This window comes from Sparus aurata, chromosome 3, assembly GCF_900880675.1.
Source record: "Sparus aurata chromosome 3, fSpaAur1.1, whole genome shotgun sequence".
NCBI classification, from domain to species: Eukaryota; Metazoa; Chordata; class Actinopteri; order Spariformes; family Sparidae; genus Sparus; species Sparus aurata.
Window position 1 is genome coordinate 9,834,380 of NC_044189.1, and position 22,231 is coordinate 9,856,610.

At 43.0% G+C, this 22,231-nt stretch overlaps 1 protein-coding gene across 3 annotated transcripts in view; it reads left to right on the top strand.

The window, feature by feature from the left end:
- The window catches only part of samd12 (sterile alpha motif domain containing 12), a 117,932-nt gene that overhangs the window by 10,518 nt on the left and 85,183 nt on the right, over nucleotides 1-22,231 (top strand). For all 3 annotated transcript variants that reach the window (XM_030412598.1, XM_030412597.1, XM_030412596.1), the window contains exon 2: nucleotides 12,106-12,314. In XM_030412598.1, the coding sequence (XP_030268458.1) occupies nucleotides 12,106-12,314 (209 nt within the window). The remainder of the gene's footprint in view (nucleotides 1-12,105; nucleotides 12,315-22,231) is intronic.

Genomic DNA, 22,231 nt, shown 5'->3' on the forward strand with positions numbered 1-22,231 from the left:
CTAGTTGAGTTGGGATGCGGAAATCTTCAGTCAAGTCTTGTTTGCCACCGAGAGCTGAGCTGCAGATGGTCTGAAAACAGCTGGACAGCAGCCTAGAAAGACGCACAAGTGCAGATCAAAAAAGGGTTAATTGTAATTGTTGGTAGGCGCGTGTTCTGAGAGTTCTGCTGGCAGCAGATTACAGCTAATTAAAACGCTACCAATTAAATCACTTGAATCGCTTCAGAGCTCAATCGTAATGTTTGTGTTCGTAGTTTGAATTTCTTGTAATGGTTTAGTGAAACACTTTCAGGACTTTAAATGCATGAGTCAGAGGGCCCAAAACGTTAGCTCAGAAGTTAACTTAAGAGTTCACTGTGTTGGCGGAGGGCAAAATAAAAACAAAAAAAAAACAGACGTCAGCAACAACAGATAGGCAGTCGGCGCAAAAAGGCCAAAGCAGGACGGTTAAAAAGTCCACAAAGACGCCCCCCCGAAAGGTCATGATGAGTCAGACCGGGCAGGAGGAAGAGAGCCGGACTGCCAAAGCTTGAATGGCATCGGAGGCGATCTTGCAGGGAAAAGAGCAGGTAAATAAAGGCAGACTCTAAATGTCTGACTCACGGATTTAATGGGGCTGTTCCCGGGGAAATCCATGCGAGCCGGAGTAAATCCACAGTTAACCACAGTTAAGTCCACACGGGGCCTCAAGTGAACTCGTGCAGACGTCTAGAGAGTCTCCAATAGTTGTGAAGGGCACCAGAACTTACTAGCAAGATAATAGTTACAATGATTTAAAAAAAACAATCATCAGAATAAATGTTGCCACTGGACGTTTCTGCAAAGCAAGGATATTTTGAACCTTTACATTTCTTTAGGTTTGGTTTTCAGTTTTTTGTTGCGACAACGCCGTCCGTTTATGGTCTAAGGCACAAAAATCACAGATTATATCCTTTGTTTTATATTTATATATATATAAATATATATATACCTGTTTTTTATTGCCACAAAATTCTCTCCCAAGTTAAAATTGAAATGATCCAGCTGGTCTCATGCTTCGAAATGCTTCAACACAGTCTTGAACTGTAGTCACCGAACCACCGAAAGGTCAATCTTGTACTGAGCATGACACGCACAAATGTAAATGTATCGGTGGTTTGCAGAAACCTCAACCTCTACTAACATTTCATCCTGGTGACTGAGCCGCTTTGTTGGTGCAGGGAGGTTTTACACGTCACGTAGAGAAAATGCAGATGCTGAATAATTCAACATTTTTAAATCAGCTAAGACAGAAAGTCAAAAGTGGCTTCCCGCACGTCTTATGATGTTACATTTGCTGTGTTTTATAGCACTCGTGGAGGCTGCCACTGTCAAAACTGTGCTATTAAGATGTGTTTGGAAAAAAAACAGTGTGAGAAATGTGAGGCCACTGAGTTCTGACATCTCACCTGAGCAGATTTCATCCCTTGGTGGTTCAGCACCTTTGCAGAGAGGACCTGTCAGAAGTCTTCCAAGGTTCAGTCCGAGTAGAACTTGCTGTTACATTGACACTGAATATTGTTTTACCCTCCTACAGATTTCATTTGGGGACACAGAAGAACATGTATTTTGCCACAATATTCGTGCAGCACCTCCATGCTGATACTCTAATTCCTCTACATCATTTCTGACACTGAGATACAGATGTCTGTAGCTGTCGCAGTTAAAGTTGGCAATCTAAACTTCAGAAAGGTGAAAGGTTAAAAAGACGTCCAGCGTATCGCCTTACTGCGGAGAACCAGTGAAATCCTAAACTTCATCCGCTGTGGTTCCTGTCGCGGTCGCCAGAAAAGAGGAAGTTTGTGTCGCTTATCAAATATTTATAGATGTTACTCGGCTCTAAATTAAAACAAATCTATTTTCGTCGCCCTTTCGCTGTCTTGCCTTTTTGAAGCAGCGCACGTTAACAGCTTTATGCCTGGGATACATGCTCCACGGCAAGCCAAAGTGAAACCGCGGTTATATTTAGCCCGTGTGTGTGTGTTGTGTGTGCTGTAAAAGTGGGTCATTTCACTCCGTCTTTTTTTTCCCCTCCCATCTTCCCTGACTCAGTTCGTCTGTCTTTCTCAGGCTCGCTTTCTCTCTCTCTCGCTTCCCCCTACAACTTTTTCCTCCTCTTCACCCTCTCTCGCTTCTTATCCCTCCCCTTCGCCCCCCTTTCTCCGCAGCTGAGAAATAAAATGTTCAAAGCCGGAGACACATCTGTGCCGGCTTGACACAGGACCAACCAGTCAGAGCTGATCCGGCCCCGGGGTTGGAGAGGGCAGTCTGTGAAGTTTGAGCACAGTTAACTTTTGATAGGATGTCAGGGTGAATTAAGAGCCCCACAGAGAGTCTCGCTGGCTGGGTAACTTGTTACATGACTTCGCTTTGGTAGTTAGTTATGCAGGCGAACCTTATTGTCTCTGCAGCTGACAATGAGAATATACGAGTAAAAAAACGGTCATCAAATAATGCTTCAAAGCTTTCATATGTGTTTCTTGTGCACTTGTTTTATTGTATTTTAGTCGACCAGTAATTGCGCAGGTTTCCACTCGTGCCACCGTTCTCAGGCGGCTCAGACTAGTGAGCCCCTCGTGCCGGCTTTGTATGCGTTAATGAATGCGTCAAAGCCGCTAAGCCTAAAAGGAACTTGACAAGAAATTCCTCCAGATGCCATGTCTTGTTAGTTATGGATCATTAGATGTATATCACCAGGCTACGCTTACGCAACGCTCTTGTATTTAACCCCTTGCTGCGCCGACGTGCCAAGCTCGAACCAAGACAAAGCCAGCAGTTGGATAAGAAAATACAGAAAGCACGTTATTTTGTATTTCATTCAGAGTCACTGTATGTTGTGTTCAGTGAACGTTGCCCGAACTCACCTGTGCCTCTTTGATCAGACTGCAGATCTGGCTCACACATTTTAATGTCGCGGCTATGACTCATGGATCCATCAGGTTAACGGTCTCGCGCCCTACTTATTTCCGAGTTCGAAACAGAAACACCTAAACCATGTGAGGCCTGGAGCGGAATACCTAGCCGGCTTATGTAACCGTGTGCTCGCTGTTCCTGTGAAAGGCAGCAACACCTATTCGGCCTGACACTTTGAATCAGCTTGAAGTAAAGTTTCAACATGCTGCTGAAAGAATGACACTTCTGTTTTGTTTGTCTTCAAGAAGCAGTTGAATAGATATAAAGAAAGGCTTTCTCTCTGGGCTGAACATAAATTATTTTGTATAATGTCTGCAGCTCCAGTCTTGTGCCCACACTGGGCACAAAAAACCACTAGGTGAGGGTTTGGAAAATATAATTTTTGACTATCATCTACTATCATCACCATGCACCCGACTAGAAATGTTCTAACTTCTGGTCTAAAACAACCTCTTTATGTCACCACCAGGACACCAGGATTGGGCAGTAATACGGAAATACAATGCTCCAGGGTATTTAGAATAGCACAAAAAAATAATATCCCGGCTTGTACGCTAATACAGGGGACTGTGACCTGTATTTCCCCAGTAAACACCCCGCCCTCTTCAGTTGTTGCAGTCCCCCCTCACCGGCTATAGTTGCGTGGATGTTATTATTTCACCAATATAAAACTAAACTGTACGAAAAGACCTGCGTCTGCTCAACACATCATGTCTTTCCAACTGGCATTTGCCACACAAAAAGATTGTTATCAATTATCAAAAATGGCAAATTTCTCAAATGTTGTTTTTCTCTCAAACACAAACAGCCAGGAGGGAACTCTGCCCACAGAGCGGTGTAAAATTAGCAACATTTCATGTTTAAATCAGGAATGATCTCATTAAAGTTAAGTAAACAAGATTACAAATCCGAGCAGACATCTGATGCCAGCTTTTGGCACTTTGGCACGCAGTTTTTCACTCATCGCTATGCACATATTTGATCACTTCTAAAAACATATTGAGATTTGATTCCCCGGCCCCTAATGATGCCAGTGTTCAGCTGTTATTGATATTCGCCAAAGACGGTGCTCTTTAGTAAATCAATCATGAGTCAAACTAAGACTGCATGAGAGACTTTTGTTCCAAAAAAGAAAATGCTTTGAAAGAGAATAAACCAGAAAGAAGAGATCATCCACACACTGTTCCTGTTTCTCCTGAATTTAATCTGACTGAGCAGCGAGCTCGTCCTACAGGCTCCTGTCCAAAAACATCCGATACCGCGGGCGATGTGCTTCTCCCGCCGTCTCTCTCTACCCTTCAAAGATATTCTAATTAGTACTTTTGTAAGCGTGTAACAAGGATCCGACTGTGTCTTCTGTCCCCCACTGATGGAGATACACTTGTCGAGATCCTCAGGCACAGTCTCCTCGCACATTCACACATTCACACACTCACTTCTCACATTTATTCTAATCTGGAGAGCAGACGATGGACTCAGTTGACAACCCGTGTAGATTCACCAGGTTTGCTCACTTTTCCCAGAGCAGTCCGGGTTTGAAATCAGCAGTACATGCGGCGTTTAGGGAGGCGTTTTTGCATGCATGTGCATGTAAATCAAAGGGGATGCATGCAAATGTGTTGCGTGTGTGCCATTGCATGCACGAGTGTGTGTGTGAGTGAGCTGATTGGAGAGAGAGATGACAGATGGAGGAAGCTGACCGTCTCTGTGAAAAATATGTGCCAATCCACACATTCAGTCGCTGAACTGCTTGGTTATTTTGAGTGCTGCACTGATTTGCGATTCAGCTCCGAGCCGCTGCTAACATACAAAAAAGACTAACAGCTGCGCGGATGACTGAAATGTCATTTTGCATGATTCCTGCCAGTTTCGGTGCCAGACCACCTCTTCAGATTCCCAAAAGCATCTGCTGGCACAGTTGGTTTGAACGGGAATGAACGCACCCACGTTCTTTACCGTCCCGTGCACATGGCTGATTAGCCAATCATTGTTATCTTCACCTTTTTTTTTTTTTTTTTTTGCTTAAAGGTTCTCGTAGCTGCGGCACAGAGTTAGTACAATCTCCACAGTCATCTGGCCCGGCTTACCCCGTCCTCTATCTCCAGGCTTTGTTTCTGGGTCACACAGTTGATTCTATTCACAAACAATTCATTCTGCTCCACTTTGAGAGTCAGCCAAAGAGAAAGAGATCACTACAAGCCTGAGCGCCCACACAGAGCAAACTTCACTTTTGATTATGGACCCACTACTGGTTTCACTTTGAACCAGCTCGGTCTGTGAAACACAGCCTCTGGAGCCGGCACAGAAAAACGCCGTTTGGCTTCTCCCCTCGCCCCCAGTTTGTACCAGGCATTTCTCTTTCAACTGGGTTTCTGCCATTGGTGCAATTTTTACGGGAAGACAGGGAGCGATATTAGTCCAAAATAACTGGATATAAATAATTTCCCTTCCACCGTTCACCCTATTTAATGTTCAGTCGAGAGAATTCACTTGGCCAGTCTCAAACCTCACTCTTCATAGCTCTTTTTTGTTAAAAAAACAGAGATAACATAAATGTCAGGCTGCAACCGAGATACTCAGCTGAATCATATTCAACAAATAATGACCTGTGGTATCCTCATAGAAATAAACATTTCATCTGATTGATGTTCAAACAGTAATCACTGATTTGCTTTGCATTCTGTAGTCATTGTTAGAAACGAAGTGCATTTGTATTCCAGTACTGCACTGAAGTACAATTTTGAAGTCGCTCTACTTAAAATGAGTTCAGCTCTTGTTACTGTTCGGATTAAGATTTGACATGTTTTTGTATTTAACAAAACATACAATGATTTTAGATTTTGGATTCAACAAATTGTTAATGATCAAACCAGTGTTTTCCAACCATTATGGCTCGTGACACATTTATAGAATCACTGTCATGCTGTATTTCTCCCTAACTTTTCACATGGTTTTATTTAATTAACTGTTTAAAGGTCAAAGAGATACAAAAAATGATCATAGAGACTAGAGAAAAGTCCAAAAAGTGAAAACAAGAACCTTTGTCTTTCTTTGTCCACAACTGTCTCTAAAGTAGGGGTGTACCAAAATATCGATACTACGATATATCGCGATATTTCGTCTTGAGGTAAGTTATCGATTCACTTGCGCCAAATATCGATATTTAATAATATTTAAGTTGCGGTCAGTGTGTGTGTTTAGAAGAGCCACTGTGCAATATACTCTTTGTTTACTTGGCTGTCATTCATGTGAAATTGATTGACAATGTTTTGTAATTCCTGTGAAATGGATTCAGTGCAGTCAATAAATTCGGAATTTCTTCAGTGACACAGATATCGTGATGTATCGTGGATGACATTTCTTGCAATATATTGATTATCACAGAATGGCTGTATTGTGATATTATCGTTCTCGTGAGCAAAATATTGTGAAAGTATCGTATCGCGAGGTACCTAGTGATACCCAGCCCTAATCTTAATCAGTCTGCAATGATTTTAATGAAGTCATTTTTTAAAGCAAAAATACCAGCAGCCTTCTTTGTTGCAGCTTATCCCTGTTGCTGTTTTATCCTATAGTATCATAGTCTGGGTTTTAGACTGTTAATTGGACAGAACAAGACAATTTTAAAGCATCAACAAGGACTCTGGAAAAGTGTGACAGGCGTGTTTCACTATTTTCTGGCGACTAAGTGCTTAATTAATGAAATGGTGTGCAGATTCATCAGTTATGACAGTAATCATTAGCTGCACTGGAACTCGCAACTACCAGAGAGAGAAAGAAGTTCAGATGAAAGACTTTATTGCAGACTTTATTTTAATCATTACATAATTCATTATGGCGGTTAAAAAGTCTGCTTTGTGCTCCGCAGATGGTCCGACCATTTTCAGAGTCCAAACCATGTTCACGCTGGCATAATGACATCTAAGAATGACAGCGTGCAGACTAAGATAATGTAGATCCAGCTGATTTTCTTGTGAAAAACTCCATGATAACTGTCTCTGGGGTGAGAGCTGACATAGCCTAGAATATCCTCGTTCCTGTAGAAGGTAGAAGAACTGGGAATTACGGCTGAACACGTGATCCAAATATTGTCCAAGTCGATGTCAACGTGAAATATCCAAATCAAAGGAGCTGCAACTTTTTGATGGAGGTAAAATATGTCACAACATATTATAAGGAAGTTGTTGCAGAGATCTTGGGGCCGACTGATAATCTTCTCCAGACGTAGGAATAGAAAAAATAATCGCGATATGACATCTTTTTCCAAATTTTTCAGCCTGAGGACCTGAGCAACATTAATTTGAAATGAACTGACTAGATAAAAAAAAGTAAACGACTGAAATCTTATCGAAGCTTCCCTGTCGATGTAAAGGTTTGTAAAACTTCTGACTACTTGGGTACAAGCTGACGTAGCACAGGAAGTCCTGACAGCTGGTTAAGATGTGGTCTTGGTAACAAAGACGTTGAAATTGTGTCTGGATGTAGTTTCATCTCAGTGTGATAATATAAGATTATAATGACTAAGCAGTATATTCTGATTATGTGCTCCGCCGCACACAAACGTATACACAGCGCTCTTGTCAGCTGGGGGTTTAAAAAAATTCCGACCGGTCGGTAATTGCCGCCTGTACAAATAATTAAGAGCAACGGTGTTGTGTAAGACTAATCCAATTCTTTTCTTAATCTTCCTCTCAATAATAGGAAATGCATTTAGCCGGGCGGGGATGGAGCCGCTCTTTAACACTTCCATGTGTGCCCCCATTCATTTTCCTCCCCTCATCTCCTCTTTTGTTTTACTGAATCTCATTGAGAGAAAAAAAAAAGAAGAAGAGGGAGAGGGAGAGGGAAGAAAGGAGGCAGACGTGCGCCCTCATCTATCTCTCTTCCCTCGCCATGCTTGCAACGGCGCATGTCAGGGAAAAAGAGAATGTAATGGTGCTATTTATAGTTACTGTTGCCGTAAAAAAAAAGGCATTTCTGTATCTCATAGCCCCCATATCCGCCCACCCGTCCTCCCTTTAAAAAGGATGGAGAGAAACACAACTGTCCTCCCTTTGCGTGCGTTATTGCACCGCTTCCTCCTAACCCCTCTCATCATCTTGTCATCGTTCGGTCCTTCTAGCCCTTTAGTCTGCTTGTACCATTGTTTAGATGCTTTTAGCAGAGGGATGTATAATTCATTCCTGCTCCGGAGTTGTTGCACAGCAGTCGTGAATCGAGTCGGGGGCGAGGAGGAGAGAGCGGGGCCGGGGAGGCGAGGGGAGAGGAATAAAAGAGGCAGTGAGAGGGAGCAGTGCTCCGTGCCACGCATCTCAAGTCGTCTTTGTTTAAAACATGGCCTGCTCATGTATATTCCATCTGTGTGTTGCAAATGGGGGCATCTCAAGACCTGTGGCCTCTGATCGGAGATCAAAAACAGAAGCAGGTGTGCAGCTCTGACATGTTTGTGATGTGCCACTTTCCCGGATGATGAACTGTGATCAGTCCATCCACCATTAGACCTGGAGGTCAGAGTCATTGTGACGCTTTTTCAACTCTGGAAAACAAACTTTTCAGCGTCGATTCTGCACTCAGGATTAATCAACAGATCTCAAGTTACAGTAATACACTGTGAAAACGCTCGTCATGCATCCACAACCTTAGTTAAATAGAAGTACAGAAGTGTTATGAGCAAAAAGTACTCATTCTGCAGAATAATAATCCTAAAATCTATTAGCATAACGCTAAGTGCTAACTGTACGAACAAGCTCTGTGAGCTGAAGCTGCTGCTAACTGAAGCTGATGCTGTAGTGTGTATCAAATATTTAACACGTTTGAGGGACGAGTGATGTTTTTAATGATCTACTTGCATCAGAAACGCTTGAGATATTAAAAGAAGTAGAGACAAATTCAGATTCAGTGTGTTTCATGGACAAACTGCATCTGTGAACTGCATCCGTGAAAGAAGCTATATATCTTAATAGTATAAGGTAATGTAAACTGTAAAACTCCCATCCTTGTATTTCACTTTCGATTTTTTGTTTTGGGCAGTCTGACACGCGCGACTGGCAGTTCAGAGGCATCAATTCCACCATTTTTAATTTGAGCCGTCCAGCAGAAACCTGTGCAGGGTTCAGTGCTCTCTGACGGTATGTATGCTCATGCATCCCTGGAATAATCAATGGGAGGTGCAGAGAAGTGGGTTTTTTTTTTTTTAATTAGGCCCGAGCCATTTTCAATACAGTTCTGAGAGGAGCGAGGGTGTGATTTAAGGTCACGGCGGAGGACGTTTTCCTCGAAGAGGTGTGCTTTGAATAAATGCAGTCCGTTCACTGACTCGTATTGATTCGCCGCTTTCTGTTTGTACGGAGGACAGGACCACCTATGGCAGCTGTCACAGTCCTGTTATTTGGAAGCGACGGCGCAGATGTTGTTTGCTGTTATTGTCTTGTTCCCATCATGCAGAGTGGCAGTAATTTCTCGGCGACTGCGGCCTGACATAAGCCCCCTGATTGGCTGTTTTCCTGGACTTGACGGGGACTGCCAGTAAAACAGATCGTTTGACCGATATATGGCTGGCATCTTTTTAATCCCAGCCAACGGCGATTTGTCCCTTCAAACATGTGTTTACCGAAGCCATCTGCACAATAAATTGCCTGTCAGTGAGATGAAAATGTCTCCTCACAACATTAACGTCGTAGCGTTCACCTCTGTATGGTGACGTTCTAGTCTGTTTCTAGCTCGCTCTGGCTCTCCTTCGAATCATTCGAGGAGGCAGACGCTTCAGAAAATGTTCCTCTGACCTTTTAATCTACAGAAGGGTGAGGCGGCCTTCAGGTGTGATGAAAAGGCTCTTTGTCTACCCCGCGCCACAAAAATGAGCTGCCTGCCGGTGTTTTTTAAGAAAACGAGTGGGCAGACTGCACGATGACAAATGGCCTATTTCAGTGACACCTCACAACTCACTGCTAGCTGTCGCTGCTGCGCCTGTTAACTGGCTGATGAGACGGGAATAGTGCCCGGGCATGACACTTTGTATGACAAACAGACACTAAAAATAATCACTTCATGGAGGGAGAAGCGATACAATGCGAGTTTACTAGACAGAATTGCCGCTTATATGCGACTTCTGTCCTTCATCTCCCCCGAGCTCCACTGAGACATAATCACCCGTACCTGGATAGGAAGTGGCTCAGTGGATTTAAAAGCCTATCCTTATTTTAAATTCCTCCTGCTTGAGATTGGAACTTGACGTGCCAATTTGTCACAACAAGTGAGGGTTTTACTTGGATTTATGGCTGTGAAATGTTGATCTCTCATTGTGGCCCAGTTTATTAGCGGCAGTTGCTGAACGGATGCCTCATTCCGGCTGGAGATAAAAAAAAAAAACCTGCTCCGCGGAGCTCAGTTATCAATCTCGGCTTACAAGCAAGGCACAAGGTCGAGAACTCCATTATACAACTCAAACATCCGCAAAATCTATGCAAACACGCCATATTTAATTTGTATTCGTGTGTCCTGAATTTGATGCATGTCTGGTGGAGAGTCAAGCTGTGTCCCGAGTCCGTGCTGCATGCTAATTCTTGGTTTTGAATAAATATGTGTTGACACTGGAAAAGTGATAAATTGCTCAAAGATGGAAGTCTAAATGCTAAATTTACTAGTTTTTTGAGTGGGATGTTGGTGGACGCCATCATAGTTCACAGGTAACAGTGGGGAGAAAGCTTTCTAATGACCAGTGACACACATTTAAGTTTCTCTTAAAGTTTCTTATAAAAAAGTGTATTCACAGGTCTATAGGAGAGTACTGCTACATTAGTGGAAAAAGCACTGTGAAGCTGCATGCAATCTCATAAGTGTCTTCTAGCGACTCAAGTTGCATTGTGGGTAATGAAGGCCCTGGGTTTTACAAAAGAAGAAAAAATATGTGGCTTAGAAACGTTGATATCTCTGTCCGACTTGTGTGTTAGGATAGTAAATCTAGAGAGGTTGACTGCTTTTAAAAACCTGTTGTACACAGAATACAACGTATTAAACACACAGTACACAATACAACGTAGCCACTGAGTGACATCACAGGAGGAAATGCACAGTAGAGCTTAATAGTTTTACATTGAAAAAAAGTGCTAAACCAGCTGAGGCTGAGTTTGATAAAGGAGATTATGTTTTCACACACGTCTGTTTGTTGTTTTAGTTGGTTTGTTGGTTTGTGATCAGGATAACACAAAAACAACTGAACGGATTTCTACCAAACTTGGATGGAGGATGCGTCTCGGCCCAGAATAGACCCCAAAAACTTTTGGTGCCGATGCTGATAAAGGGACAGAATTTTTTCTTTTTTTTAACATTGCGAGATTTAGAGATGTTCGACATATTCTCAGGGGAAAACTGCATGGATTTTAATGATAAATATCAGGCGTTTTAAGGTAGCATGTATCTATGAGTGCGTACAGTTTGACAGAACCTATATCTGGTGTTCTTAAATTATGGTTAAGCAGTTACGGGTGGTTTAAAATTTAGAGTTTGATACTGGAATAGGCTTGATTGAATTACAGGGGACAGTTTGCACTCTACTATTCTAGTGCCATTCTAGTTTCGTCTAGTTTAATTGCCGTCCGACCCGAGCTGCCAACCCAAAACCTCAGTATTTGATCTTGAAACTAGACTCTAAAATCAACTATCTTTCTCCAGGATGTTACATTTGCTTTAGATTAGTTTAGCTCTCAAGAGCTGCATCTTTATTAGTATGTTCTGGTATATTATCTATAAAACAGGTAAACTACATTACAGACTGTCTGGTGTTGATAGGTATAGTTGAATTATGAGTCTGCTTCAACAGCTGCTCAACATTCCTGTATCATCTGCTGCCATCTAGTGGAGTTTCTGCAGCATAGCATTCAGCGTGGGAGGACTGGAGGGTGACTCAACATGCTCTCAGATGAAAATATCATCATTATATCCAGTAACATAAAATTACAAAGCAGTTGAAAATCCTATGCTATTAGCCAGATTATATAGTTTTATTTTGGAAGCCAAACAGACTGAGAAGCACTTATATTTAAGCATTTCTACAGTGATGTAATACAACCTTTTACATTCCTGCTGCAACCAAAGTGATCAGAGACTAAATACCTCTGGATTCATAAATGTTATACATACTAAGGACTAACTTAGTCGTACTTTCCCCCCATCCAGCTGTTCACTGTAACCTGAGCCAGAATGGCATCGACCACCAGATGTGTCCGGAAGACATGACGTCACAGCTAGAGGAAGAGGAGGAGTCGGTGGATGCCGGGGCTGTGCTGCTGGACGACGACAGCCCGAGCTACCAGGACGTCAGCCCCCCCATGTACACGCGACGCTCGCCGCCACACCGCTCCGTCTCTGAGTCCGAGCTGACGCGGGTAAGAGGGCTGCTGGCATCTGTTTAATCCAGGCGGACACAAAATCACATTTATGCCAGGGTGGTCCACAGTTCTCATAAATTCAGATATCATGTGTGGATTGCTCAGCAAAATCTAAAAACGACTTTGTGCGTGTAAAACTTAAATTTTATAACTGCATCTTTCAAGTCTTTCTGATATCAGTTTGTAGAAAACAGTCCCAGTGTCCTTCCCCAGGGGTGTCTTTTGTGATGGAGCCACTTGGGGGCATCAAAGACAAACATCTTCAAGTTCCTGACATGAAATATAAAAAGAGATCGCATTAAGAAATCAGGTCAGAAATGTACTATCAGTGAATCAAACTCCTTTGCCCTTGTTCTCTCTCTGCCTGCCAGAATCATTGATCTTTTATCCGACTGTTGGTGGAGGTTAGAATCCATGTCCCCGATCATTGCTCTGAAACATCAGTAGCCGTACTGTGTATTAATAAATCCATGCCAATGTCTGTTGGGCTGAAGTAGCAGACAGGGTTGTAATTGTGCCTTTTTCACTCAGTCTCACTTTTTTGTCAGGATCTATAATATTCCCTAAACTACGTATTATAAATAGTCATATCTATATTGAGTTGGGAACACAGAGGGGGGAACAACAGGTGAGTAGTCCTGGGCTCCTCGGTAATGGCAGGTCATTCTAACCCTAAAATAATATACTGGACGGGCCGTTGGCGATCATTTTGACCTGGGCACACGCAGGACTGTCGGCAGCCCTGGTTGAGGCCTATATACTGTGGTGTCACCTTCACGATCAAGGTGACAGGTAGCAGCAGAGCGAGAGGATGATAGAGACACACTGCTGCATGTAGTGTCCTTATAATATATCCGTGATCATTCAGCATCCTCAGACCAAACCACCTCTGCGACAAAATACTTCAGGGTGACTACAGATATAGTTTTACTACATGGTTAAGGTTAAGGGGTTTTGGCCTCCCCCCCCCCCAGATTAGTATTAACAAATCAACAACTGGTTATGTGAAATAATAAACCAAAATAGTTGTAAATGGGGATGTAGTTTTTTATATTCTTATATAATTTGGATCAATTACAGATGGCAGTAAAAACATGACATGATTTACTGGATTTCAGCTATTTATACAGTAGTCATGAATGTGGTAAATGAGAGATTTTTAAAGCTGTGATTTGTTTATTTTGGCCACCTGGGGGCAGCAGAACAGACGTTGCTGGCCATAAAACCAACTAAGTTTACTACTACTACTACCAACTACTTCAGTTTATGCCCTATTAATCTGCAGAACTTGTATTTCTTGTTAAATACAACAACTGTTGCGGCTAACAATGATGCTAACATGCTATATAATGAGGGTTAACATAGTGACGCCTCCACCTGAACATTGAGTTTGAGGTTAATTTTGGTCAAAAGCACTGTTTGTCATTTTTTCTTATCATCACAAGAGATTCATGTTGATGTCCTGGTTTCACTGAAGTGGTTCCACACCTAACTTTGAACTACAATGATTGTATTTGTGGTCAAATTACAGTTTGTGCACGAAAACATCCTAGTGCCGTAAACTGGAAACAAACCAAACCAAAGAATCCCCCGTGTTCCATACATCCAGCCCGTTCAGTACAAAGACTTTAACAGCGAATAAACAAGAAAAAGACGAGCTCTTTGTTTTGGGCTGTGTTTCAACTCTTCCTCTGTGTTTCTGATAATAGATCAAAGGGATCCGTCATCAGCTATGCGGCGTTTACTTCCCTCTTCCAGAAATAGGCCGAGGTTGGGACAGTGGGAGGAGACGCGCGCACTCTCGTATTCTCTTTTTCTCTGGATAAAAATCTGCGGTAATCAGCTGTCAGTCAGAGCGAGTGGAAGCACTTTGGAGTCGGATGTAGTCCTCTGTGTGCATCCTGACAGACAGACAGACAGACAGACAAGCCTGGGTTCAGTCAGTGCAAACATACGCAGCCGAGATGCTCTGTTCTTGTGCCGCAAATGCAATCTAATACGTGGCGTTTATAAAGTATCCCTAACATACTATCTGGTCTCTCTGTGGGTTTCCGCGGGCATCATCACGTAATGAAGCCACAGCTGAGTCTCTGAATTGCGTTAGAGACCTGGAGGGCGTTTTTCGCATCCGCTGAAATAATTCAACCGTCTGAGCTTTCAGTCTCGGTGTTGTGTCCCCTGATCGCAGTTAAGAATTAGCTCCTCTCTTTTGGGGGGGGGGGGGGGAAATTCAGTCAGTCAATAAACTGCATAAAGAGTATAATTACATAGAACGGTAATCTTCTCCATCATGCAACACAGCCAGGGGCCAAAATGGTATGTATTAATACTTACAGAGGGGTTTGAGCTTCATTAGGAGCGAGATGGGAGGCACGCAGCGTATCAACTCCACTGTTAGCAATTAAAGTCAACAGCAGTTCAGATGTTATGTGGACGGGAACATGTGGGCCGGGTCTGATTCTGACGGGGATCCCTCAGAGAGATCCGAACACACACCATCTCCCGTGATGTTGATTTCGTAGCGACCATATGGAAGGCTAATCCTTTGACATTTGATTGGACGTATTTGTGTTTATATGAATGTTCCCCGAAGGTCATAACATAAAGTTTTGATGAACACATGTCGTATAACGGAAGCAATTAAGACGATTTGATTTTTACATATTGTTGTCACATGTGGGATTTTGACGATATGCTCACTCCTACAACTGATGTAGTAATACAGCATCTTGCACTGTGTGTGTGCTTAAAGGTTCAAAGACACAAAATAAATAAGATTATCTTTCTTGCTGAGGCATAAATCAAACCGTCGTCCAGATTTTAAAGGATAAGTTCACCCGAAAATGAAAATTCAGTCATTATCTACTAGCCTCCATGCCGATGGAAAGTCAGGCGATGTTTCGTGGTCCACAAAACATTTCTGGAGTTGAGACACTCCGCTCTGTTGGTACTATTTTGTTTCGGGTGTTCTGTGTGTGTTACGCTCTGCCCTTACTTAAAGGATAAGCTCACCCAAAAATGCAAATTTGGTCTTTATCTACTCACCCCAAAGCAAAACCGCATTGTAGCATTCTTCGAAACAACTGAAGTGAATGGGGACTTTTTTAAAAGGTAAGGAAAGAGCGGGAAAATACATAAAATATAAAATGGCTCAATACAGCTCACCTAAACCAAGTCTCTGGCACCCTTGATGCGCATTCAAGCTTTTGCAACCACTTCAGACGTGTTGCACGCTAATGCCTTTAGCTTAGCAACTACAGCAAAGATCCAGAGCTGCATGTTGCAAGTTTATATAAATTTTTTCCTATTGTTAAAAAAGTCCACATCGACTTCAGTTGTTTCAAAGAATGCAGCGCTGTTTTGCTGTGACGCTCCAGAAATGTTCAGAAAAGAAAAAAAAAGATTTTTGGATGAACCAGAGTTTGACACCTGAAACATGTTTTTCTACAAAATGGGGCCAAAAGAATTTCAAAAATGGACAAAATCTTGTTCTGACTTCTACAATGAAGAAGTCAAAACTCCCAGCAAAGAACGTACTGTGACAAATGGTCTTTGGAACGTGTTGATGAAGGCCACGGGGAAACACTGAGAGTGTTGCTGCGGTTTTTAGCTTTTTCAGACTTTTTCCCCTTCTCCGTGCACCGAACCATCACTTTGAACTATCTGATCAAACATTAAGGAAACAACATCTGGCCTTGAAAAGAATATTTCAGCGCCAGATTTTTCAAAAACTGCTGCTATGCACCCATTCTGGTGAAAAACGCAAAGAGGCATTAAGTTTTGACAACATGATCGATCTGTAATCTAAAAAATTTCCCCGCAGGGTGAGAAAACTCAACTTCTCGTCGGTATGGTTCACTAAGACAAAGCTTCTTTTGTTGCTACGTCAAGTTCTTCTTTGTTTTTTAAGGAAAATCAGACTCATTAAATCTTATATCTAGCTAATAATGCTTCAATTAGCTCTGAATAAATGCGAAGATATAACAAATCCAGGCCTCGGTCGGGTACATAGAAGAGAACACCTCAGGTCATTTCAGTTCAACACATCAGCGTCGTTCAGTTTTTGAATATTAGACCGAAGCTGCTCCCTGGCTCCATTCATAATGGAGCTGAGGCTTAGCCTCAGATTGAACACGAGGCATAAAACAGCCATTTAGACGCAGTGGATGGCTGTAACATCCATAGCAAATCAGCTCATCTTGGCCGTAATCGATATCAAACCCAAGGTGAATATATCTTGTTTAGCGTTAACGCACCCTGCGATGCTTTATGGACCCTGCCGAATCCCAAGGTCGCGCACCGTGCCGGGGCCCCTGTGTACTTTACTTCGATGCTGCTGGAGTAAAGAGTTGGCTCTGCCTGTTAACAAAGGTTCCTTACGAAGGCTTATTAATGCATCCGGTACAGCGTGTTATTCTCTGTCAGCTCTCTGGACACGCACACACCGACACACTCGCAAGACATATCTCGGTTTCATCCCCGCTCCTGTATGTAACAGATTAATTAATACAGGGAATTTTCATCTCCTGCCAACTTTGGTCCGAGAGAAATGGAGCGAGGCCGAGAGAAAGGGAAGTGAGAGAGAGCACGCCAGAGCTGTTAATTAGCTGTGCGGTGGAGATAGGGCCGATGACACAGGGCTCCGTGTCTCAAACAGCCATTCACTCAGTCAACATGACACTAATGGCGGCGGGCCCTCCTCCTCCTGCTCCTCCTCCTCCTCCTCCTCCTCCTCCTCCACCTCGGCACTTTTCTGTCCAGTCACACTCGAAAAGACGTGGCTGCAGTGTAGAGCTGTGACACTAGAGGGTAGTGTGTAACAGTGGATCACAATGGCGTGATGTCAGCACGTCCACAGAGAGAAGTTCACAGTCTAATGCGGTTTCCCTGGTATACTTAAATATTGAATAAATGGAGGAAAGTTATTTTAATTGGACAAACTGATGAGTCAGGAGCAGCAGTGTTGTAAAAAGTACCTAAAAGTCAAGATATCGTGTATAAATATTACTTTGGAAAAAGTGAAAGCCACCCATATTAATATACTGTATTTTTCTGGCAATACATGCCCTTAACTATCAAAAGTAAAATTACATTATACATATATTTACATGTTTGTATATAGTGTGAACTATGAGTCGACTGATTATCAGCCTGGCCGATAATTCTGATGTAATCTGCAAAGTTACTTGTAATTGAAGTTATCAAATAACTGTAGTGGGGCCTCCAAGATGTCGTGGAGTGAAAGTATAAAATAGCAGAAACTGGAAAATAAAGTACAAGTAGCTCAAAGTTGTGATTAAACGCAGTACGTGAGTAGATTTGGTTACATTCCATTACTGCTATTTCACATTAATAAGCAGTAAATAGTAGTAAACAACTGAAAAACACTATAACGTTATTGTAGAAGCTATAAGTTTGTTTTCAGTGTTCATTGACGTAAACATTCAATAACCTGGTGCTGCTTTCTAAAAAAGGTGATGAAAGACACTTAATATTAACCATCATTAATGAGTGGTACGTTTATACTTAATTACACTTGAGCTAAATGTTTCATAAACCATTTATAAGTTTTATGAACACCAGTTGCAGCTTTTTAATGGACATCCAAATAATGTTTACAGAATGTATTAACATTTAAAAAATATCATTAACATCAGTTGCAACTTCACAATAAACAACTGCCTCATAAATGGCTCATAAAGATGACAAAAATAAAGTTTAATTAACTAAACAGTTACCATTTATAAACAATGGTTGTTATACGCTGTTTTCCACAAGCAGTATATGAATATTTAAAACACTTTTTTAAAGCCCTATAATGTAATCGTAAGCAGCCAAAAGGTCTTTAATTGGTAGTTGTCGATTTCCAGACGCAACTTTATTAACAAGAAACTAACAACAGTAGTTGTTGAAAACACTGTACATGAATAAACAATTATCTTTAACAACACTATAATGTGATATGAACAGTTTATTATATGTTGCTATGCAGCTTATACAAGCAACAGAGGGGTTGAAGACGCTCTGTGTATCACTGTCTAAAGATACAACCTCAACTATCAGTATCACAGTGATGTCATCGATGACATTTCACACTCGAACGTCTCCCTCCATCCTTTTAATGCCACTTTTGAACTGAATTGAGCACAATTGATGTGCTTTCTCCGTCCATTTACAGCAGAACCTTCCAGTCCTCCCGCATCGCCACTTTTACTCTGCTTCGATTCGGTCCCAGACGACTTTTACTAGACCCCCTCTACTCCCAGCCGCTATTTAAGACGGTCTTTGAAATAAAATGTCTTTTTTACTGGAGGTTGTAAGTGTAATAAGGAGTACTGCGTAGGTCAGGGTGATTACTGGAGGCTGACATTCGATTTTGGGGGGCCGATACCAATATCAGGAAGTAAAAACCTGTATATGTGTATAAAAGTGTGTATTCTACAGTGAAACAACAAACTTTACTAACAATTTAAGAACTGCAAATCATCCAAGACATCTTCTTCTGCACCACTATCTCAATTATTATTATATATTGTATCACTGATGATGTCTGTAATAGACCAATGATAACAGCAACTATATCTAGTTCCCTAACTGCTGCCTGATTAGAGACACATTACACCTCCAGTCTCCTCGAAATGGAGCTCTCTTTAAGTCATTATCTCGGAACTGAGCTGTCCGCCTTGTTCTGATGGACTTTTGCACTCTGACGTCTCGGGTTTTGTATTTTCCTAACCTGATTGGACGGCGATTTTGGGACTTGCATTGTTCCAAACAGAGCCATGTTTCATCTGACAAACAGTATCACTCCTAATGAAAGCTGCCAGACAGCTGTAATGGTTCTGAACCAAAAAAAAAAAAAAAAAAAGTAACAGCTTCTTGCGCTGTCAAAGAGCGAGCGAGTATTTGTTTTTGCCCTTGTACGCATTTTGCTCAATAAATGAACTCTGCCCACTCCTTTTGTCAGGGGAAATATCCAGGGCCGAGGCTCTCGGTCTGAGTTATTTTCTGTGAAGTAAACAAAAACCGTAGAGTCCATTTGGCATCACACGACGTCATTGTGGTCAGTTTAATGCTAAATGCAGGCGCTTATTGACAAAACAGTGCCATTATATGCGCTAATTGCTGCCGGAGTCAAGATTTTTAATTGAGTGTGAAGCTGTTTGACCCTGCAATCAGCAATCTTGGAGGCTAAAATGAAAAATCCTGACGCGAGAGGAAGCGATATACAAAACAGCCACACTCGCCCTCCGAGTCGCACGCTGTTGGTCTCCGGGAGCTTTTTAATTCCCAGCTCTCTTTGTATTCCAACGCTGTCTTCACAAAAGGGGGCCATCATGTGATTGCCTCTTGATTAATTCAGCCGAGCACATTCATATTGGATCTTTAAATGCTTATCAGCGTTAGCGCGATTACACGCTTCATTATGTTAAGTTTTCCCCACTGTGGTCGCTTAATGCGCGGATGTTTATTCCGCACTCTTCTGGTTCACGTTTTTCGGGGGGGGGGGGGGGGGGGGGGGGGGGTTGTGTGCTTTTCCTCCCCCCGAAGGCTTTATTTCCTTGTTTTTTTATTTTTTTTATCTTTTTGAAGTTGTCCTTGCACTGTTGCTAAGGTAACGTGAAGAAAACTGGGGAGCTGCACTTGGGCTTTTTCTGGTTATCAATTAAAAGCCAAGGACCATGGTGACACACCGAACGCTCGTTGGCGTCACGTGACGATCGGATGGAGGCTCATGTTTTTCCTCATGTGGGTGTTGCCCGGGCTGCACATGTGGATGAACATATGTGTGTGCGCGTGCGCCCAGTTCCCAGGCGTATTGCAGTTGGAAAAATAAAACAGGCTTCTCCTCTCACCCCTCCGCTGTCACTCAAATCTCTAATTGGCCCGGAGTCTCTTGAACGCAGCTCTTTGAGCGTGATTGTGCTCATGTTTTTCCAGCCTCTCTTTCTGCTGTTTTCCCTCTCCGCCCTTTTGGCTGTGTCGGCTGGCTGGCTGGCTGGCTGGCTGGCAGTCGGTAAAGGCACCAGCTCACCTATTGTACCGGGGCCCCGGGAACACAGCTACAAGCTAAATCAGTGCAGAATGTAAAACACAGATGGCCATTGACTCACAAATGGGTTCATGGAAAAAGGAGGGTGTCTCCTGTGAGTCCACTGGCTTTTCTACCTCATCTGTCAGTCCGGTCGTCCTTCCAAACTCTCCCTCCTCGCAGTGCCTTTCAACGCACGCCGTCCTGCCCTGCACTCCTTCTGCATCCGGGCCTCCCCTCTCTCTCTTATGTCGCCTCGGGCTCCGAGTCAGGGTTAATTAGCATTGAGTTGAGCTGTGTTTAATGGTTAATGTGGTTTCTTCCCATGGCGGCAGCGTTCCCTCCCCTCCCTGCAGATTCAGCATCTATCCACGCAAGGGGCGGCGGAGCTGGTTGCATTAAGACCCGCGGGGCCCCCTCGCCTACCTGCCTTACCTGCCCGGTTCTGGCTGTCTGTCACCTTCGCCTACCTGCAGGGGATTTATGCCTGCATGCCAAAAGCATCATGTACATCTCCCCCCCAATCTCTCTCTCTCTCTCTCTCTCTCTCTCTCTCTCTCTCTCTCTCTCTCTCTCTCTCTCTCTCTCTCTCTGTCTCTGGGATGCTAGATATAGAGTGAGTGGGAAGGAGCCGTGGCGGCGAGCGCAAGGGAGAGAGTGAGGTAGTAGCATATAATAAGAAACAGGTGAGAGGGAGACGGGAGGGATGAGAGCACCGGCATGTGGAGAGAGGAAGTGAGAAAGACAATGTGATAGATCTGACAGGGACAGAGCGAGATTGAATGCAGGGGAGAGATGAGAGAAGGGAGACGGGAGAGGTGGAGGTGGAAGTGGAGGGGGAGGGGGAGGGCCGGAGCGAGGAGGCAAGAAACGGAGAAAAAAAAAATGCTGCCAGTACCTGTTATTCAGCCTTCTCTGGGTGGAGAAGAGAAGGAGAGGCCTCCATTGCTATGCCACACCACACGGCGAGCCGGAGAGCAGGCTGAAGTGGAAGGGAGTGGATGTGAAATTTTAATCACCTCTCTCTGTTTGTAATTTTTAGTAGCCCCCTCAATCAAAATCAGAAGCATTGCCAGCACTTTCAAGAGCGATCCTTTTGGCAGGCAACGGCGCTGAAGGATTTAAAATAGAGTGGCATCCTGCGGCAGGAGTACAGTGCCGTACAGAAAAAAACGCGCATATGTGTGTGTGCATGTGCTGTAGCATGTCATTTAACACAACCTCTAATAAATTATTTCAGAATTGCACTGTCCCTTCTCCTTTTACTGATGATACATGGGACTTCATCCGTGATCGGATAGAGTCCATGACACACGCTCTTCCTTACTTTAAACGCACAATATTTAACTTCTGCCACTAGGAGGTTTCTTGTCTATCAAAACGAAACAAAAGAAATGTGAGGTTTTTTGGGGTGGGCTGTGCGGGTCATAGCTGAGCGGAGCTGGTTAGTTCAGAATAAACACCCACAGTCCCATCAAACTGTGGTCCAACACAGAGAAATTTACTCTGAGGAGATCTCATGGATTACTTTTTTTAACTTTGGGGATTAAACAGCGGATTTACCTGCACTCCTGTGTATGGACCTGACTGTAGCAGGGATCCGCAAAGTCGCCGTCCGTTGTCGGGTGTTCATATTTTGTAGTGTTGATGGTTGGCTGGAGTCGGAGGGATGTTGCTAAGCACGATGCAGCTGAATTTAGTACAGAGCAGACAGGAAGCCACGCACTGAAACAACCATGTAACATCTGGATACTTTTCAAAATCAAACACTCACGTATCTGGTGGAATCTCTGGGTCATACCGATGCCTGCCATTGCTTGTTTGCTTACAGCTAATAAACAGTAAAGTAATAATGATCTCCTGGTCAAAAAACAGACTATCA